The 19,730-nt window shown below is 39.1% G+C and overlaps 1 protein-coding gene across 4 annotated transcripts in view; it reads right to left on the bottom strand.

The window, feature by feature from the left end:
* The window catches only part of EXOC4 (exocyst complex component 4), an 828,468-nt gene that overhangs the window by 52,680 nt on the left and 756,058 nt on the right, over nucleotides 1-19,730 (bottom strand). For 3 of the 4 annotated variants that reach the window (XR_009209424.1, XM_032761776.2, XM_032761777.2), the window contains 2 exons: nucleotides 15,658-15,836; nucleotides 12,920-13,079 (listed from right to left, as the gene is read on the bottom strand). Coding sequence is in view for 3 of the 4 variants with exons in the window: in XM_032761776.2 (XP_032617667.1) it covers nucleotides 12,920-13,079; nucleotides 15,658-15,836 (339 nt within the window). In the remaining variant the exon portion in view is untranslated. Of the gene's footprint in view, nucleotides 1-8,981; nucleotides 10,225-12,919; nucleotides 13,080-15,657; nucleotides 15,837-19,730 lie in introns of those variants that run through there. The other variant, XM_058426854.1, reaches the window with a different exon arrangement.

Raw genomic sequence — 19,730 nt, 5'->3', positions numbered from 1 at the left:
TTTCAGGCACAAACCCTTTATTTTATAGATGAGGAAACTTCAGCCAAGAGAGCTGAAGTAACTTACTCAAATTCATGCAACAATTAAAGGTTGATTTATTAGCCAACTACTAGGTGAATGAAATGCTGTTTACTCCCAAATTTCCAAGAATACAACCCAACTCTGCCTCAATATCTACACGTTAACTGAGAGTAATAATGGTGACCACCTTGTGTGTCATTTTAATAATTTAAAATAATCTAGAAAAGTGCTTTCAAGCTATTTTTACTTTCACTGCCTGCAGTAGGAGATAAGAGTAAGGGGGACTAAAGGAGAAACATGAGGTTGAAAGACGATGGCCTGGATATTGCATGAATCTCAAAGAAAATGAGGTCAGGCCAGTATTTCTGCATGATAATCTCCTGAGCACTTGTTAAGTTGCAGATGCCCAAGCCCTACCCTCAGCCTTCTAAATCAGAACTTTTAGGGATGGAGTCAAAGAGTTTCCACTTAAAACAATTTCCCTGCAAGAGACCCTGTAGCTGATCAGGAAATTCTTATACCTTCTGCTAGTCTTTGGAAAGCACTTGGTTTAGCTGCTTATTGTCTTAAAAGTACAGGTGTATGCATTTGGATTAATGATAGGGCTGCTCCGTGCTATGGACGATGTGCTAATTTGTGGTGAGGTTCTGAGAGAGTGTGGTCTTGGGTCTAAGTGTTGCTCCCCAAGGACAGTTGTTTGGAAGGCCAGCAGAAGACCCACAAGCAGCACGAACACCTGACAGCTGAGCAAAACTAACCCCATAACACCTACCAAGGTAAGAAGAGTCTGCAGACCCCTCTGCCGTCAAACTGCCCATTAAAGCTGATTAAAACAGTTAGCAATCAGAGCTCAGTGGAAATCAAGGGGGAAAGACACCCAACCAGAGAAAATAAAGGAAAAAAGAAATGTTTGACAGCTAAGAAACTAACTGAAAAATAAAATCATATTTTAATATAAGCGAAAGAGAGACCCAACATTGACCAAAATAGTAGCCTTACTTCACGTAGTTAAGAGCATACATAGACTTTGGGGTTGGATTGACCTAAGTTTGAATCTTGCCTCTGTTCTTACGTAAACTAGGAATTTACTTAACTTCCTTAAGCTTTAGTTTTCTCATCTATTTGCAGCAATAGCTAAATATAGAGTTTCAGGGACATTCAGTGAACCAATGTAGGTAAAGCATTGACTAAAGTTCATGTCATGTGCTGAGATCATTACATAACAGTAATTATAATTACTCATATTATAATAGGAATATGTCATCATCATCATCACCATCATCACTGAGAGAAAGTCACCAATATAGGCCTCTAGGATGGTTTGTAAAAAAATCACATGTCTTGCAGGAGCTTTCCTTATTTTAGAGAAAGTAGTTTAAAGTTAAAGGTCTGTAAAGCTAGGTACAAAAACTATTTCTTGGTAACCTATTTGTATTTAGCTACGGATGCTCTCTAAAACATACATCGTGGCTGGGCACCGTGCCTCATGCCTGTAATACCAGCACTTTGGGAGGCTGAGGCGGGCGGATCACTTGAGGTCAGGAGTTTGTGATCAGTCTCGCTAACATGGTGAAACCCCGTTTCTACTAAAAATACAAAAATTAGCCGGATGTGGTGGCGCGTGCTTTTAATCTCAGCTACTCGGGAGGCTGAGGCAGGAGAATCGCTTGAACCTGGGAGGCAGAGGTTGCATGAGGCGAGATCAGGCCACTGCACTCCAGCCTGGGTGACAGAGCAAGAGTCAGTCTCAAAAAAACAAACAAAAACCAAAAACAAACATACATAGAAAGTAATACATATCAAACATATTTTAAAACCCAAATTATTTTCATAAATACTTTAGATTGCTGACAGGTAGTCTATTACAGAGAAGTAAAAGGGGGAAAACCACCCAGAAACCAAACAAACAAAATACAATCATGGTAACTAGTCACAAGAACTTTATAATTCAGTAGAGAGAGAGAGAGAGAGAGAGAGAGAACATGCTAATAAAAATTAGTGGAATAAAATATTAAAAGATGGGGACAAATGAAGAACAATATAGCACATAATGAGGTATTAATTTTAGAGTACAGAAAATTTAAAAAAAAAAAGGATTATTAAAAGAGCAACTGATATGGGCCAGGCACATTGTAGAAGGTTTTTGAGAACAATAGGTCCTTAAGCTGAGTGCTGGCCACAGAATTCGCTGTGGCCATGTGACCTTCCTTCAGTACTCTGATCTTTTTCTCTTTGGATCAGCAAAGGGTGTTCAGTAAAACAGAAGGGGGAATGAAGACAAGGGCTTTCTTCCTGTATATGATAAAGCAGGTAAAGGGAGGGGCAGGATGGAAAGTCTGGTATGATGCAGTTTGCAGGGGCTGTAGCTCTGCTTTTACAACTGTGATTGTGCCAGTTTCCTACTTTCAAGCATCAAAATTTAAACACTACATCTTTATTTAGAAAACAAGAAAGGTCAGCTTCCAGCCTCAAATTTTTCAGTGAGAATTCTAATAGAGTCGGTAAATGATCATTCTTGGGCTTTAGTCACAGAACAAGCTTAATATCTTTTCAATACAAGGCAACCCTTCCCTGGCAGAAAAATAGCCTCCCTGGGTGGGTTAATTTACTAACTATGATGAATACAAAGGTACCGCAGGATATATAAATAGCAGGATTCGATGAGAGATTCTGGACAGGTCACTTCTTATTTCTGTTCCTTGGGATCTTCATTGGATAATAATAACACTCGCTATCTATGCTAATCTCTGAATCATTCCAATTCCAGCACATGTGCTACAAAGGGAAGACTGTCACTGTCTGCCAGTAATCTTGAGGAACCCTAAATTATACATTGACAATATAGATATACAAAATATGGTGACACTAATTGAGCATAATCAAAAGAAATCTTACTTAATCAAAGCCTCACACATGAGATATGTTTATAGGGAATCAAACGTCAGTTACTGAGAGATTTTTTTGAGAGGCTTAAAAGTATTTATTGCTCTGAAGTGCTCTGTGAAGGATATGCAGACCAGTAAGTCATGCTCACCTGCATTCAAGGAGTCCTAATTAAACGATTAATTAGAGATCAATTAATTGTTACAATGCACGGGACCTAATGTAAATGTAAAAAAAGGGAGATCAGAAAAAAGCGGCACGGTCAGAAACGGGACAGCAAGGTCAAATGAAGGTTCAGTTGGAGAGATGTAATATTATTTAAACCTATTTATATAAAGATCTTTAAAAAAGTCCAACAGATCAGGCCATACAAGATTTTATTTTATTACTGTATTTTATCAAGTGGTATATTTCTTTCTATCGGGCAGTGGAAACCATGTAAACCATCGCACTTCCCAATTTACTCTGGCCCCTAGGAAAATCAGGGCTAGCTTTTCATCACTATTAAATTTAAGAGATTTAACAGCATTTTAAGGGGCATCATCATTAAAAGAAGAATTTTTTTGGCAGCAGACTAGTCTCTTCTACAAAATTAATCCCAAATCTACATGGCTAATAATCTTGAGTGAAAAATCTGGAGTATTAAAGGTAAATCTTGGGAAAAGGATAGGTGCCCCTAGAATTGGGAAGGCAAACAAAACCAATGGCAGAATAAAGCTGGGAAATGCAAACAGAGAAAAGGATGTGACAAATATTGTGCTTCTTTCTCAGAAACAAAATTGTTCTTCTAGCAAAGCAGTCAGATAAACTTTTATTTGATAGGTGGGGCATTTCATATTTTCAAGCCAAGTCACCTTTGAAGTCTGCTTCAGGGCAATACCCACTCTTGATTCAGAAGAGTGAGGGAAGATTTAGGAGACCACAGACATTCTCAGTCTGGCTGTCTGTGGGCAGCTCCAGTAGGTGGCAGCATGTCATCACTAATCCCCTTCTATCAAACTACACTTTGGTCATTCCAAATAGGAAAACTCATAACATTTCCTGCAGAAAACAAAAGTAATGTTCCTGGTGCAATAGGTTTGTAGGAAATAAATTTATGTAAACAGCTCCTCTGGGAGGAATCAACATTCTCAGCTATGCCAGAGATCATTCCTGGCCTTAGTGAAGGTACAAGGTCAAGGATAAAGCAGGGGTCTGAATCTGTACGTTTAGTTGCTAGGCTGGCTTTGTCACTCTGTCACTTGAGGAAAGTATCTGGACAGTTTAATTAAAAGAGTTGGAGAAGTTAACATGAGAAAAGGCTTCCATTTACAGGGAAGGATGCTCTATCAACTTATGGGGAAAGTAGCATTTCTGTGCAGGCAGCTATGTGATCATGCACTGTCTTTGGTCTTCATGAGCTGTGTTCTGCCCTTGTCCTATGAAACCATTCCTTTCCTATCTTCTTCAGGGGCTCCTCTTCCTTCTCATGCCCTTTGGGGTCTTCCCCAGGGGATTGCTCTCCATCTACCTACAGGCTTGATCTCCGTTAATGGTTTTAAACAGCTCCATGCTGATGATTCCCCGTATCTGTCTGTTCACTCCCAGCCTCTCCCTCAAGCTTCCAGTTTACATATCCAGTTGCATGTTAGATGTCTCCACTTGGAAGTCCCACATCCATCTTATACTCACCACAGCCACTGATGATCTTCCCTCCATCAAACCTACTCCTCTCTCCTCCTGTATCCTTATCTTACTTGATTGTGGTGTGATCTGGCTAGACACTCATGTTAGAAATTGGAGAGTCATCCTTGACTCCTTCCCTTTACCCTCACTATTCAATCACTCTCCAAGACCTGCCAATTTTAGCTTCTTCACACTTCTCAAATATGTCTCCTCCATGCCCCCTCCCCCCACCACCAAGCACTGATACATTGTTGAAGCCCTACACATCACTTGTTTTTTTTTTTTTTTTTTTTTTTTGAGACAGAGTCTTGCTCTGTCGCTAGGCTGGAGTGCAGTGGCGCGATCTCAGCTCACTCCAACCTCCGCCTCCCAGGTTCAAGTGATTCCCCTGCCTCAGCCTCCCAAGTAGCTGGGATTACAGGCATGTGCCACCACGCCTGGCTAATTTTTTGTATTTTAGTAGAGACGGGGTTTCACCATGTTGGCCAAGATGGTCTCGATCTGACCTCGTGATCCACCTGCCTCGGCCTCCCAAAGTGCTGGGATTACAGGCATAAGCCACCGTGCCCGGCCCCTACACATCACCTTCTTAGCAATCACCTTCCAGTTGATTGGCAAGGCCTCCAGTTTTATCTTCCTCAAATCCAAGTCCTATACTGCTGCTGAAATGATGTACTTAGAATATAAATCTGACCATCTCACTCCTCTGCTTAAAATCTTTCCGTTACTTACAGGATAAAGTCCAAATAACTTTAACACCCCACAAGTATTTACTGAATGTCTACTACATGCCAGGTACTGGTTTAGGTCCTGGGGCTACAGCAGTGAACAAAAAAGGGTCCCTGCTCATGGAGCTTACATTCTATTCAGGGTAGACAGGTGAGGAACAAATAAGTAAATATGAAATATGTCAGATATATGCTTTTTAAAATCATGCTAAGGAGAATAGGGAGTGCTGGTGGGGGAGGAAGGCATGTTTTGAAAGTGCAGAGAAGGCCTTAATAAGGTGGCATTTGTGGCTTGCCCTAAGCCAGCCCTGACTTCAGGCCTGATGATGACTCAGGCCTCTTCTTTCACCACCTCCTTCCTTCAACGTCTTCTCCAGTCCCCGGAACTACCCTTTCTCTTCCAAATGACTTTCTCCCTATTCTGGATAATTCCTATCAAGACTAATATGAAGCATCACCTCCTTCTCCAAAAATTCTTCCTTTATCTTCTACCTCTCAGGATGAATTAGGGAAACTAGAAAATGAGCCAAATATTTCCTTTTAAAAGTTTCCCCACTAATGAGAGGATGAAACTTGGGCTCCTCATTTCCTATGACAAATCATTTAATTTTTCAAGTCTTAAGGCTCCACCTCTTTTTTTTTTTAAACGGCTTCATCGAGATATAATTCACATACCATGTAATTTTCAGACTTACGGGATACAACTCAAGGACTTTTAGAATAGTCACAGGGCTGTACAACCATCAGCACAATCTAGTTTAGCACATTTTCATCACCCCCCAAAGACTCCTCTATCTATTTCCCCGTTTCCTTTCAACCCCTACTAATCTATCTCTATAAATTTGCCTATTTTGGACATTTCATTTGAATAGTGTAATACAAAATGGCTTTTTGTTACTAGCTTCTTAAATTTAACATAATGTTTCAAGATTCAGCACATCATGTCTTTCTGTGGCCAAATAAACTCCATTGTATGAATGTACTATGTTCTATTCATCCATACGTTGATGGATATCTGGTTTGTACTTTTTTTTTTTGAGACGGAGTCTCACTCTTTCGCCCAGGCTGGAGTGCACTGGTGCGATCTTGGCTCACTGCAAGTTCCGCCTCCCAGGTTCAAGCATTCTCCTGCCTCAGCCTCCCGAGTAGCTGGGACTACAGGCGTCTGCCACCACGCCCAGCTAATTTTTTTGTATTTTTAGTAGAGATGGGGTTTTACCATGTTAGCCAGGATGGTCTCGATCTCCTCACCTCATGATCTGCCCACCTTGGCCTCCCAAAGTCCTGGGATTACAGGAGTGAGCCACCGCACCCATCCTGTTTAGACTTTTTGGCTATTATAGATAATGCTTGCTATGAACATTTGTGTATGTATTTTTGTACACATGTATGTTTTATCTGTGTATATACCTAGGAGTGAAATTCCTAGGTCATACCATAACTCTATGTTTAACTTTTTGAGGAACTGATGCAGCTGTGCCATTTTACATTTCTACCAGCGGCAAATGAGGGTTCTGGTTTCTCCATAACCTTGCCAACATTTTCATTGTCTTTTTTTCTTTTTTTTTTATTGTTATAGCAATCCTGGTGGGCACAGAGTGGTGTCTCATTGTGGTTTTAATTTGCATTTCCCTAATAACAAATGCATTTGAGCATCTTTTCATGCTTAATATGAATTAGCCACCTGTATATTTTCATTGGATAAATGTTCTCTGAAACACTTTGCCTAATATTTTTATTAACAGACTTTATTTTTAGAAGTTTTGGATTCACAGAAAAATTGAGAAGACAGTACAGAGTTCACATATAAATTGTACCCAGTTTCCCTATTATTAACATCTTACATTAGTATGATACATTTGTTACAATGAATGAACCAATATTAACACTTATTTTAACTAAAATCTATAGTTCATTCAGGGCCTCTTAGTTTTTACCTAATGTTGTTTTTGTTCCAGGGCCCCATCCAGGAGGTCAAAGTACATTTTAGTCATCATGTCTCCTAGGCTCCTGTTGGCTGTGATAGTTTTTCAGACTTTCCTTGTTTTTGATGGCTTTGACAGTTTGGATGAGTACTGATGAGGTATTTCATAGAATGTATCTCTATTGGAATCTTTCTGATGTCTTTCTCATGATTAGATTGAGGTAATAGGTTTTGGTAAAGTGCCATTTTCATCACATCATGTCAAGGGCACATAGACATACTGTCAACATGATTTATGCATGTTAATATTGACCTCGAGAAAAGAGAGGCTGCCAATTTGGTCTTTTATATATCACACTAAAAATAATTCCATTTTTGTTTTGTCTTGATCACATCAAACCCTACCGTAGACTTGAGGAGTGAGGAACTTATTCCCGAATATATACATTTGAAGTGTATTCCTACTTTAGGTAAGTTGTGTATGAAAGATAAAGGAATGCAAACCAAAGCATTTCAGGCCTCTTGTCAAGCCCACCAGTAGCCAGTTCTCTGTCTTGAGCTAATTTAACCTATCAACAGCATTTGACACAGATGAAGACACACTCCTCTTAAAACACTTCCCTTGACTTCTGGGACAACACCCTTTCTTAGTTACCTTCCTATTCTGTTGGCTGCCTCCTCAACTTCCTCTGCTGGTTCTTCTCCAGCACTCCAGCATCTCAACAGTGGGGTACCCAAGGTCCAATTCTTGGACAGCTTCTCTTTTTCATCTACTTGTGCTCCCATTGAGATCTCACCTCTCAGCCTTTCTCATGACTTTAAATCCCACCTATATGCTGATGACTCCAAAACTCCCATCTCCTCACCTCCAGGTTGTATAGCCGGCTCCCTTTTTATGTCTATTCTGGTGCCTAACAGGCATCTCAAACTAACATTTCTTGTTATCCCCTCTCTAGCTGAAGCCCCACTCTGTCCTCCACACACTTCAATAGCCTCTCCTATGGTCTGGTTCACTTCCATTACAGTAAATAAAAACTTCATGCTTTGAATTGTTCAGATCAAAAACTTTGGAGTCTTTGGTTCACTTCTGATTCCTCAGCAAATCCTTTAGCTCAACTTTTAAAACACATCCTCATCTGACCATATCTCATCCTCTCCGGTGCTACCATCTTGCTTTGAATCACCACTACCTTTCACCTAGAAGATTATTGCCACAGTTTTCTAACAGAGCCTCCTGCTTCTGCCTTTGCCTACAACCTCCCCTCCCCAACTAACAACTGTGATGTTAGTTTCAACATCGTGGCCAGAGTGATTCACATTATGTAGCACTCTTCTGCTCCAAACCTTCTAATAGCTTCCTACCTCATGCAAAGTAAAACTCAGTGTCATTACAATGACTTGCCAGATCTCAGCTCCTTGTATCAAACTTCAGACTTCATCTCTTACTCTTCCCCTGCTCACTCACTTCAACCATGCTGGCCTTTCTGCTCTGTTCTTTAGATGTTAAGTGCACGCCTCCCTCTGGCTCTTCACTCTTAGATGCTCTTTCCTGGTATGCTCTTTCCCTGGATAGCTGCATGCCTTGCTCCTACTATTCCTTTAGGTTTTTCCTCAAATGTTACCATCTCATTAAGGACTTCCACGAACACTCTAAAATTTCGGATTACCTCCATTATACTCTGGCACCCTCTGGTCCCCTCCTCATGCCTACTCTTTTTTTTTTTTTTTTTAACTACAGCATATATTATCATCTGAAATACTTTATATATATTTTACTTATTTATTACTTTGCATCTTGCCCCACAGTAATGCAAGTTTCATGAGGCCAGGACCTACAGAGAACATACACTGAATAAATATTTGATGAAGGAATGAAGAAATGAAGGAATAACAGGGCGAGGAATCTGTCTTGGGTGTTACAATTTTTCACCCTACCACTTCCTGAACCGTAGCTTTTGTTTCCTTATCTTGTGCAGGTTTAAGAATGAAAGATACCAGTCCAAAAAAAAAACCAAAATCAGGGAAAAATTGAGGAGCAATGAAACCTTGAAGGAGGAGAGCAGGAAGTAGAGCTATTGGAGAAATAAAGGAGAAAAAAGAGACAGCTGAAGAGGCAGAGAAAGAGACAAAATGGGGTAAAGAGGGGATAACTGGGAAGAAAACTCTGGGATATTCTTTTTAAACAATGGCGTCACTCAAGCTAGAAAGGTTGTCAGATACACCTTGGGGACTCCAATCACCATTCGTTCGGACCTCTCTTGTTATGCGGCCACCATCTGGACTCCTAGGTGGCTTCTGTGACTCACATGTGGAAAGGCGCATGACAGCTCAAGTTAAGATGATCTGTGATGAAAGGAACTAAAAAAGCACACTCATAAAGCCCTTCCACCTTCTAACTCATCTGTACTGATTTTCCTGGATAAAGTATCTTTTTGACTCTGAAAATTAACAGGGGGGTCAAAACCGTAAGAGAGCTTAAATGATCATTACCATAGAGGACAGAGGCTCTCTGTACTTCTGGTAATGTTACAGGTTTTCTGGTTCCTTTGCTCAGCCAAGATCTACCCTCCTATTAAAGATCAGTTAGAGGAAAGGTGTGTATGAAAAGAGAGAGACAAGATAACAATACTATGAGTAGAAGAATCAACATCAATGGAATCGTTCCAGATCCCTCATTTCTTTATTACAGAAAGGTGTTACATTTTCCACTGGCCAGGAAGGCTGAGAAGGTAAGAAAACTACAAGCACTTTGCAACTTCTTGTTAAATAAGTTTTCTAACACATGGCAACTAGTGATTAATTACTGTGTTTGAAGATAACATTCCTATAGAGATTTGCTGGAAATACAGATGCTGTCCATGCTTGATTAGACATTGCTTAAGGAACGCTGAGGTACACTGCTGAAGTCTATTATTTCTGGCCATTTTGGTATTGCTGTTTTATGTATTTTATATAGCTTCAAATATGGTAGAATTGATGGAGCCCCTTTCACAAAACGTGTCCCTACCAAAAACAAGAAGGGGGGAAGAATAAGGCTATAAAGTGTGTCTGTATGAAAGCAAGAAAAAATGAGAGAGAAGGAGACTATAAATAGTAGGGCTACATTATTTCTTTTTGTAATGGTTTCTGTTTTACAAAGAACGAACTGCAAGGAAGATACGCTTTTTCTTTCAAGCTTATAAGAAAACTGACCCATGCCAGCTAGTTGAAACCTTCAGGGAAATAAACATAAACTGACCTGTCAATATCCAAGGCCTTCATCCACACCAAAATTAGCCTTGATTTGGTATCTTTTCATTCACTCAGTACATACAATTAACACTTACTTTGGTAGAGGCACTGAGAAAAGAGTCTCGGCCTCTTGGAGCTTAGTCTTAGTAAGGAGATGTCTTCTGAGGCAGAATCAGAAGAACAGATCCATCCAGTGCTGTATGTTTATGCTAGCCTATTTCCTGTCAAAAATCCGTGTCAGAATAAAGAATAATAGTAGCAGTACATCTCCCAAGTGGTCACATGCCACTTGTACCTACTTCCTGGGACACAATTCACCAATCCAACTGTGAAAGGCACGGCATGGTTGGGACTCAGTTCCTGAATAAATGCTTCATTGGCACATGACCTGCTGATGCCAACTTCAATCCTGCCCAGTCAGCATTGCATTATTCAGATGCCAGGTTTTTCAGGCCCCATACTGTCTGCCAAAAACTGTGTTAATTTACTTATTTCAGCTAAATAAAAAAAATCATTTAAAATAGGATGATTGAATTTAGGAATTGTATTCCTTAGAGCATTAGTAATGGGTTTCTGTATCCCTCAGGCCTCTATGTTCTTAACTTCCCCTTGTCAATGTTATTATGACTAGACTAATTCAATAATGAGATCATTCCCCATAAGAGCGACCAAATAAATGCAGCATTCAGTCACACCTGGTTTCCCTAATCTGAGCAAGGAAGGCTTTCCACCAAATTTAGCCTAAAACAGTGAATTTAATGAAAACACACACACTCACTCACTTTCTCTCTCTCTCACTTTCCCACAAATAGAAAGAAAAAGACAGGGAAGGAGAAGGACAGAAAAGCAGAGGAACAGGGTAGCAATGGAACAAATGGAGTAACAGACTGAGGAAGAAAGGTTAAAAATGAACATATATGGTTCATACCCAAAACAAAGATCACGGCATATTTGTCTTTATAATTGTTAAAGTAATATAATATTTCATCATCTCTGTAAATGCCTCAAGAATTGTTTCAAATTTTCCTGCTCTTCTCAAGGAATCAAAAAAACCAAGTGAAAAGACACAAAAATACTAAATCTCAGGCAGAAACATTGGGGATTATTAAAAACCAATGACTTCCTAGCCATAAAGGCTTTTAGAAAATAAGGGAGTTTACAGAATAATCCACTCAGGTATAAACGGCAATAGAGCATGAAGATAACATATTTATTATCTATCATCTTCAAATTGCTTAAGCTTTTATTAAAGCACCAAAGGTTTGATATTCTAATTAAGGTTGAGATGGGGTTAAGACAAATGAAGAGAGAAAAAAATTAACTCTCAAATTTTGAAAAAGTGTATTACACAAAAACATTACAAATTGAGATCAAGGCCAGGTGCAATGACTTATGCCTATAATTCCAGTGCTTTGGGAGGCTGGGGAAGGAGGATTGCTTGAGGCCAGGAGTTCAAGACCAGCCTAGGCAACATAGTGAGACCCTGTCTCTATAAAAAAATAAAAATTAGCCAGGCGTGGTGGTGTGCGCCTTTAGTCCCAGCTCCTTGGAGGATCCCTTGAGCTTAGGAATTTAAGGCTACAGTGAGCCATGTTCACACCACTGCATTCCAGCCTAGGTAACAGAGCAATACCCTGTCACTTAAAAAAAAAATTAAGATCAGAAAACTTAGAGAAGAGAAAGGATAGTGATGAGTTCTCACTTTCCTCCCAGTGAGAACAAGAAGGGATGGATTTCAATTGCAACAAGATGGAAGAAATGAGAAGTAGGTTCCTGTAAAAATGCAGTAGATACATGTTATTTACAATGAGAGAAAAAAAGGGAAAAATTCAAATGTTCAAAAATTTGCAAGTGATCAAAAAATAAATATGGCTCATTTATACCATGAAATATTTGTTCAGGCATCATTAAAAGTAATGTTTTCAAGGAGTATTAACAAATGTGGAAAAATTACATTTTCAAACAATGTTATTGATATGGGAAAACAAAATTAAATTAATATAAAATTGCATTGACATAGTTCTGGTTTTGAAAAAAGGGAAATCACATGCTTGAGTGTGTGTGAAAAGTCACATCAACAACACAGCACATGCACAAAAGCCAGGAGAAAATACACCAAATATCTTAGCCTCTAGATCAAAGGTTTGTATTCTTCCTTGAATTTTATCTTACAGATTTTATGCAATGAGCATGTATACTTTTACATGCAGAAAAACAAAAGTTATTCAAGTACTGTAGTAAGAACTTGGGTTAGACATCAGGAAAAACTACCTGCCAAAGTAACAAAATTCAATAGAGTTCTGTGGAATTATTTTCTCTATAGGACCTAAAAACATCTATCTGTGCTTCTTTCTTCCTTTTTTTAAATGAAGCTTTTTCTGCACCAAGAGTCTATTTTTAAAAATGACTTCACAGGCAATGAGGTCTTAGCTTTGGCACAAGAAACTAAACCCAGTTTTCCTCCTACCTGGCAAAGTCCAGGTCTGCCTCCCGCGACATGGTGATGTTGGTCAAATTCTGCTGAAGAACAAAAATGTTCCTACACATTTTCTTGATGCCAGACTCACTGATGCGCCTGAAGTACTGGGCACCATTAATGAGGATGCAGGAGATCAGGTGGCCCAGGCCTGAGGGGTCAGCACAGTGCGGGGCGAAGAAAACAGAAGACAGATTAGAGGCATTCCTGCAGAAACCTGCACACAGAATTGCTGTCTTCTATTCCTCTATACATTTAAATGACCAAAGAAAATCTACCTCTGATGGTTGCATCTGCTGATCTGACAATAATTTTAGGGTATTTCTACATTGTCCTAGTAGTTACAAATGAGTGGACTTCATGTTGGTGGCAAAGCCTGGTAATAGCCACATCTCCAGCATTGCCATGTACACCTACTGCCACCATGCCAAGGCCTTAGAGAAGAGGCCAGGTTATTATAAACTGTTGAAGTACACAGGAAATCCTGCTTTTCTTTATAGACAATTGGGAAGCGGAGAAGAACACAGGCATATACAATGACCCTTTTGCTTCTCCTTCCTCCTACAAAGTAGAGAAGGACACTTTGGGCTCAAAAGTTGATTGGGAAGCTACATAAATAAAATCAATATGACACTGAGCATTGGCAATAATGTTAATGTATTTCGACATTGCCAAGTAAAAAATTAATCAATAAGAAATTGGGTTATTGGCAATAATGCTGATACACCTTAACAATGGCAATGGGTGTATAAAATGTAATTAGAAAAAAGGGTGAAGGAAAAGCAGATCATACATTAACTGTTGGCTTCCCGTGAGACATCTGTGGACATTTTGGGGCCCCCTAAGTGGTTTGTTCTTAGGTCTGGAGGGTTGTCTTATTGTCTGCAAAATTTAGCAAAGGGCAGCTCAGGACATCAGCAAACTAACAAGTCCTCCTCAGGATATCCCATGTAATTAAGTTGAGAAACACTGGTTCAGAACAACGTGAGGCACATATGGATTACTATTTTTAAAAGCTGGGTTTTAATTCTAAATGGAATTCAGTAAATGTTTCTTCCTTCTTTCTTATTCTTGGATGCTAGCAGGACATTTTCCTTGGAACTGTAAAGCTGGTCTGACTAGTCGCAAGCCATTTGCTATTGGTTGCTTTCATGTTCTGAAGTCTAGTCCCTTCTCCGAGACTCTGAGGTTTAGATCAGACTGCAAGGCTTATCTTTAGGTCCATGGCTCCCTATGTCTTCAAAATGAGTTTTCCCTTGATTAAGGTGAAAGTAGAAATGAGGGAGGAGATGCATTCAGGTCTTGCTTCAGCTATACTCACACAACATTGCTTCAAGACCACAAACCTGTATGTGCTACTATTTAAATGTGAAGAAAAGTTTTTATTCAAAGTAAAACACAACCGCAGATTCTGCATTTAAAGCTAGACAACTTATACATATATAAAATGAAAAATCTCTGTGGCCAAGTTTTGGTGTCATTCTCTCAAGTCCATAACTTTACGTACAGTTTTTTTTTTTTTTTTTTTTGCTGCCACAATATAACATGGTCTGCAAGTCTGGGCAATGAAGGGGTAGGCTGTTTGTAGAGAATAAGAAATAATAATATATTATAATAAATACATTAAATGCATTTTGTAATAGGAATAAAACATGTTGATATGCAGGGGCTGGGAAGAGCCACAGTCAAGAGCAAAGAGGAAACTCGGTGTAATAACAGAAAAGTGAATTCTCAGGTAGGCACTGCAGCTTAAAGCTGCAGAAAATTACAGGTGCCACCAAACTCATAGTGCCATGGAGTTAACTGACAGCTAACTCTTTAATCACTCACACTTTTTGGCTAAAGTCTTTGAGAGATATACCTCAACAGAACACATCTCTTTATAACTCCATATACATTTAAGGATTGGATTTTGGGGGGTCCAAATTTGCTGGAATATAACTTTCATAAAGCAAACTTTGGCCATGTATTGTCAGTTTGCCACAATCCTTTGGACATTGTACCTTCTTAGTTGTTTTAAATAATACTAGTTTAATTCTGTGAGAGAACACAGATACAAGTTTTCATACAAACAAACCAAAACATGGACAAAGGGAACATAACATCAAGTCGTAACAGGGGTCCTCTGGGTGAAATTCACCATGAAAAATTATGTGGGTGCCATCACATTTTTTCAAAATTGTGAAGGGTAATGTCTTTAGATGGCACTTCCTGTCTCTCACACCCTTCCTTGCCTGCCCCTTGGAGGCATTTATGGACACATCCTTCCTAAAAATTGCTGCTAATCAGAGGCTTCTGTTCTTTCCAGATGATTATAACATTCTGTGAGAAAACTTCCCGTTCCAGTGATAATTTTAGCCAATGAGTGATCTTTCAGGATTCTCTCCTCATTGTGTATGTGTGTTTTCTTTCCTTTATAAGCTCCTCTTGAGTTAATTTGTGGCCCAGTCTGCACATTCTCTCAAATCTCATGAGTGGCATGTCAGGGAGGCAGCCATCTGCCTTATCTTGGATTAAATCTCCTTATCAACCAAGAGCAGATGGCGGCCATATTGTTGTCTACCTAGTCATACACAAAGAGGCTAGGTATTGCAGATTTAGTTCAAACAAGCAAGCAAGCAAACAAACAACTCTTTTCTACAAGTCTTGAACTTCAGTAACACAGAAAATCAGGAAAACCTTCACCCTTTCTTCCTCCCAAACTCCCAGAGACAGAAGCAGGGTCTGACCTTCGAAGATATACTGGAACTTGTGCTGCTGAAGGCTGGCGCTCATGGCCTCTTCAATGGCGCTGATATCTTTGTTGAGCTTGACCACCAGGGGGTCATAATCCATACTTTCCACATTAGCCACAATGGCATAGTTCCCCTCCTTTGCAAGAGGGATGAGATAGTGGAAACAGTGAACCCTGAAAAAGAGAGAGATGGGGAGAGCAGTTAATAATAAATCTTTCCAGGGAGGGCAATAATCTTGGGACAGAACACCAAAATAACTAATAAATTATCATTAATAAATGTAAGACTAGCGATGATAGCCAACACTTACTGTGTACCCTATTTGTGCCAGACACTATGCTCTACACTTAATATGAAGCAGCCGTGGCCTTGTATGTTTTAATGTAAACACCCTCCCCTCTTTTAACCAGAAAGCCATCTTAGTTATTCTATAGAACAACTGAGTGATCTGGGGCAAGCTGGCTGCTATGATCATTGCTTGTTTAATCTATACAGTGTTGGTAAGGAGTTCTAAAATTCTCTTCAATGCCAGGGTTGTAGGCATAGTGTGAAAAGCATTGTAATTTTCAACAGATATTGTTGCAATGAAGATGAGGGGTAGAGTTCATAGATCTTAAAAGTGTAAGGAGCCTACTTTGGCTTCAATCACCAGCTGTATGACTTTAGGCAAGTTACTTTATCTCTCTATCCCTTGGTTTCCTTATCCATGAAATGGGGGTGAAAACAACACCTGTCTCATAGGGTGCTGTGAGTAACTACTGCATATAAAGTGTTAAGTATAGCAGTATCTGGCACAAATGGCATGCACAGTTAAGTACTGGCTGTCATCACTAGTCTTATATTTATTAACAATAATTTATTAGTTAACTAAATCACATACGGAAACTCTATGAATTTGTAAGAAATTGTGCTAGGCCCTGGAAATATAAGACAGTTTGTATCCCTAAAGACCCATAACCTAGTGGCGCAGATTAAGAAAAAAATCACTAAAAGAGAACAGCATCTCACTCCAAGCACATCCATCCATGTGCCATGGAAATGTGCCACGGGGTGTCAGGAAAGGGTCCTGACAGAAGGTGATGCTTGAGTCTCACAGAACATATCTGACAGCTTGAGGAAGGAGGGCATTTCTGTGTGAAAATGCCCTGTGTCAGTCTGGTCACACACAATTCTCAGGTTCTTTTTGGCAGATATTAGTTGCTGCTGAAGAAGTCTGAGGTGGGTATGGATTGGCTGCACTGCCACAGCCTTTTAAAGTTGTAATCAAAGTGTTTCAGTCCAAATTCTGCCCTACGTGCAGGTATTTTGAATCCCCACCCTAGCAGAAAAAAAAAAAAAAATCCCAAACCAACAGTATCCCTTGGCAGGCAGAGTTCAAACAGGCTGTTCTGTAAGCCGAGTCTAGTCCTAACTCTGTCGTTTTAGGTGCTGTGACCTTGCATGGAAGTTTCATTGGAGGTAAGACATGATGACATAATTCAGGGTCTATGCACTGTTACCTTTACAGTTGGCATCAAGTAATAAGAAATATTCCTAAATGAATGGCTGCAAAAGCCTTGGGCATTATTATCTCTAATGATGCGACCACGCTTTGCCTGTCATCTTTCTTTACTTATAGTCAGGTTTATTGACAAATAATTTACAAACAGTAAAACTCCCCCCTTTTAGTGTACAGTTCTATTAGTTTTAACAAACAGGTACAATTGTATAACCACCACCAGAACCAAATTATAGAACACAAACATCTCCTCCAAAATTCCCTGTGTCCCTCTGCAGTCAACCCCTACTCGACTCCCAAACCTTTGGCAACCACTGATCTATTTTTCTGCCCCTACAGTTGTCTTTTCCAGGATGCCATACAAATGGAATCATACAGTATGTAGCCTTTTGAGTTTGGCTTTTTCACTTAGCACAAAGCATTTGAGATTCATCTATGTTGTTCATTACTTTTTATTGCTGGGTAGCCTTCCACTGAATTGGATGTCCCACAGATTATCTATTCACCCATTGATATTTAGGTTCTTTCCAGGTTTAGGTGGTTGTGGATAAAGCTACTTCATGTACACATTTTGGTGTGCATATAACTTTGCATTTATTTCTCTTGAATAAATACCTAGAAGTGCGATTGCTGGATCATATGGTAAGTGTATGTTTACTTTTGTAAGAAATTACCACATTGCTTTCCAAAGGAGCTGTGCCATTTTGCTTACTGGCAGTATACAAAAGTTCCAGTTGTTCCACGTCCTCATCAGTACTTGGTGGTGTCAGTTTTAAATAAAAATTTTTGGTCATCCTAATAGATGTGAGCAGTATCTCACTGTGGTTTTAATTTGCATTTTCCTAATAACTAATGATATTGAGCATATTCTCATGTGCTTATTTTCTGCACGTATATCTTTGATGAAATATCTGTTCAAATCATTTGCCCAGTTTTAAAAATTGGGTTTTTTGTTTTCTTCTTATTAAGTTTAGAGAGTTCATTATATACTCTGGATACATGTCCTTTAGCAGGTACGCATTTTGCAAATATTTTCTCCTGGTCTTTGGCTTGTATTTTAATCTTGACAATGTCTATCAAAAAATGGTTTTAATTTTGATGAAGTTCAATTTATAACTTTTTTATTTTTGGATGGTACTTTTAGTGTCATATTTCAGAAGTTTTCACCTAAAAATTTTTAAAATTTTTTTAAAAATTAAAAAAAAATTTTTTTCCTATGTTTTCTTCTAGAAGTCGTAGAGTTTTAGATTTTACATTTGGTTGAATGATCCATTTTAAGCTAAGTTTTATATAGGATGTGTTATATTCTTATAAGCAGTTCATCCAAGAGAATCCAAATATCTTGACTACTGCTCATTTTTACTGATAGATGCTCATCTTAACAGTTGCTAATTAACTAATGACTAATTTCACCAATAAAAACTCATTCTGATATTCACATACTAATTGGCACAAAAGTATAATTTTGATAAGAATACCAGTAATGACACTGGTTGCAGCCTCCTCTGGAATGTGATCTTTCTGACAGAATGAAAGTTGACCAGCTCTGGAATGGGATTCATGACTAGGGCACTGATTGCTACTGTGGTTGAAATTTAAACGAAGTAGTACTTTGTTGAAAGTAAAATTAAAGCATCTATGCTAAAGTATTTTTAAAATAAATGACAGACACTATGACTCCAGACAATGAGAAGACCACATAAAATAGCATGAGACTATAAATGCAGGATGATCAGAGGACTGGTAAGCAGTTCTTTTCTGCTGCACACAGATCCCACATTATAGGCACGCCACGAGCTTGGGGAGATGGGCACAGGCCAGGTCAGCACAGGCTCTGAAGGCCATGTAGGGAATCAAGCCTTTATCCTAGAAGCCACAGGGATCCTTAGGGGGATTTTAAGAGGTGAATAATATAATCAGACCTGAGCTTTGGCAAGATCACTCTGGCACAGTATACAAGTGGATTAATAGCAGAGAATGGAAGCAACTGGAAGCAGAGTGACTAGTTAGGAAATTCTTATGAACTGGCGGTGAGAGCTTATGAGATCTTGAAGCTATTGGGAGAGAAAACATATAACCTTTCTTTAAGGTATTATCTTCTTCCCAACTGATCAGAGATTTAAAAAAAAGATATTAAAATAGTCATCAGCGAATGCCAAATTCAAATAAAGCATTTTTTTTTTAAATTTAAATTCTGGCCTGTTGTTGCTGACCTTAGTATGACTTTGACATTAATGTATTCTGCAAACACTGCTGATTACACAGTGGGGTGGATGATTTTCAGAGAGTGCACACTTAGGATCCCAACAGTGATAGGCAGTTGCTGTTGAACCTACTTAGAGCCCTCCTGATGGTGAGAAAAATCAGCTGATAAAGGTGACATTCTTGGCATCTTGGACTCAAATGGCAACTTAATTTTCTTCTTCTAAAGTTCAAATAGAAAAAACAAACCTCAATAGTTTTTAATGGGCTCACCACGTCTTTCATCTCTTGGGGGTATCATTTGCTTTATGCTTCAAACTGTGGAAAGGGGCTGCTTGGTGGTTAAAATGTGACCTCCAATGACACA

The sequence above is a fragment of the Hylobates moloch genome, unplaced genomic scaffold (assembly GCF_009828535.3).
Source record: "Hylobates moloch isolate HMO894 unplaced genomic scaffold, HMol_V3 SCAFFOLD_1, whole genome shotgun sequence".
Classification (NCBI taxonomy): domain Eukaryota; kingdom Metazoa; phylum Chordata; class Mammalia; order Primates; family Hylobatidae; genus Hylobates; species Hylobates moloch.
This window is presented reverse-complemented; position numbering and strand designations above follow the sequence as displayed.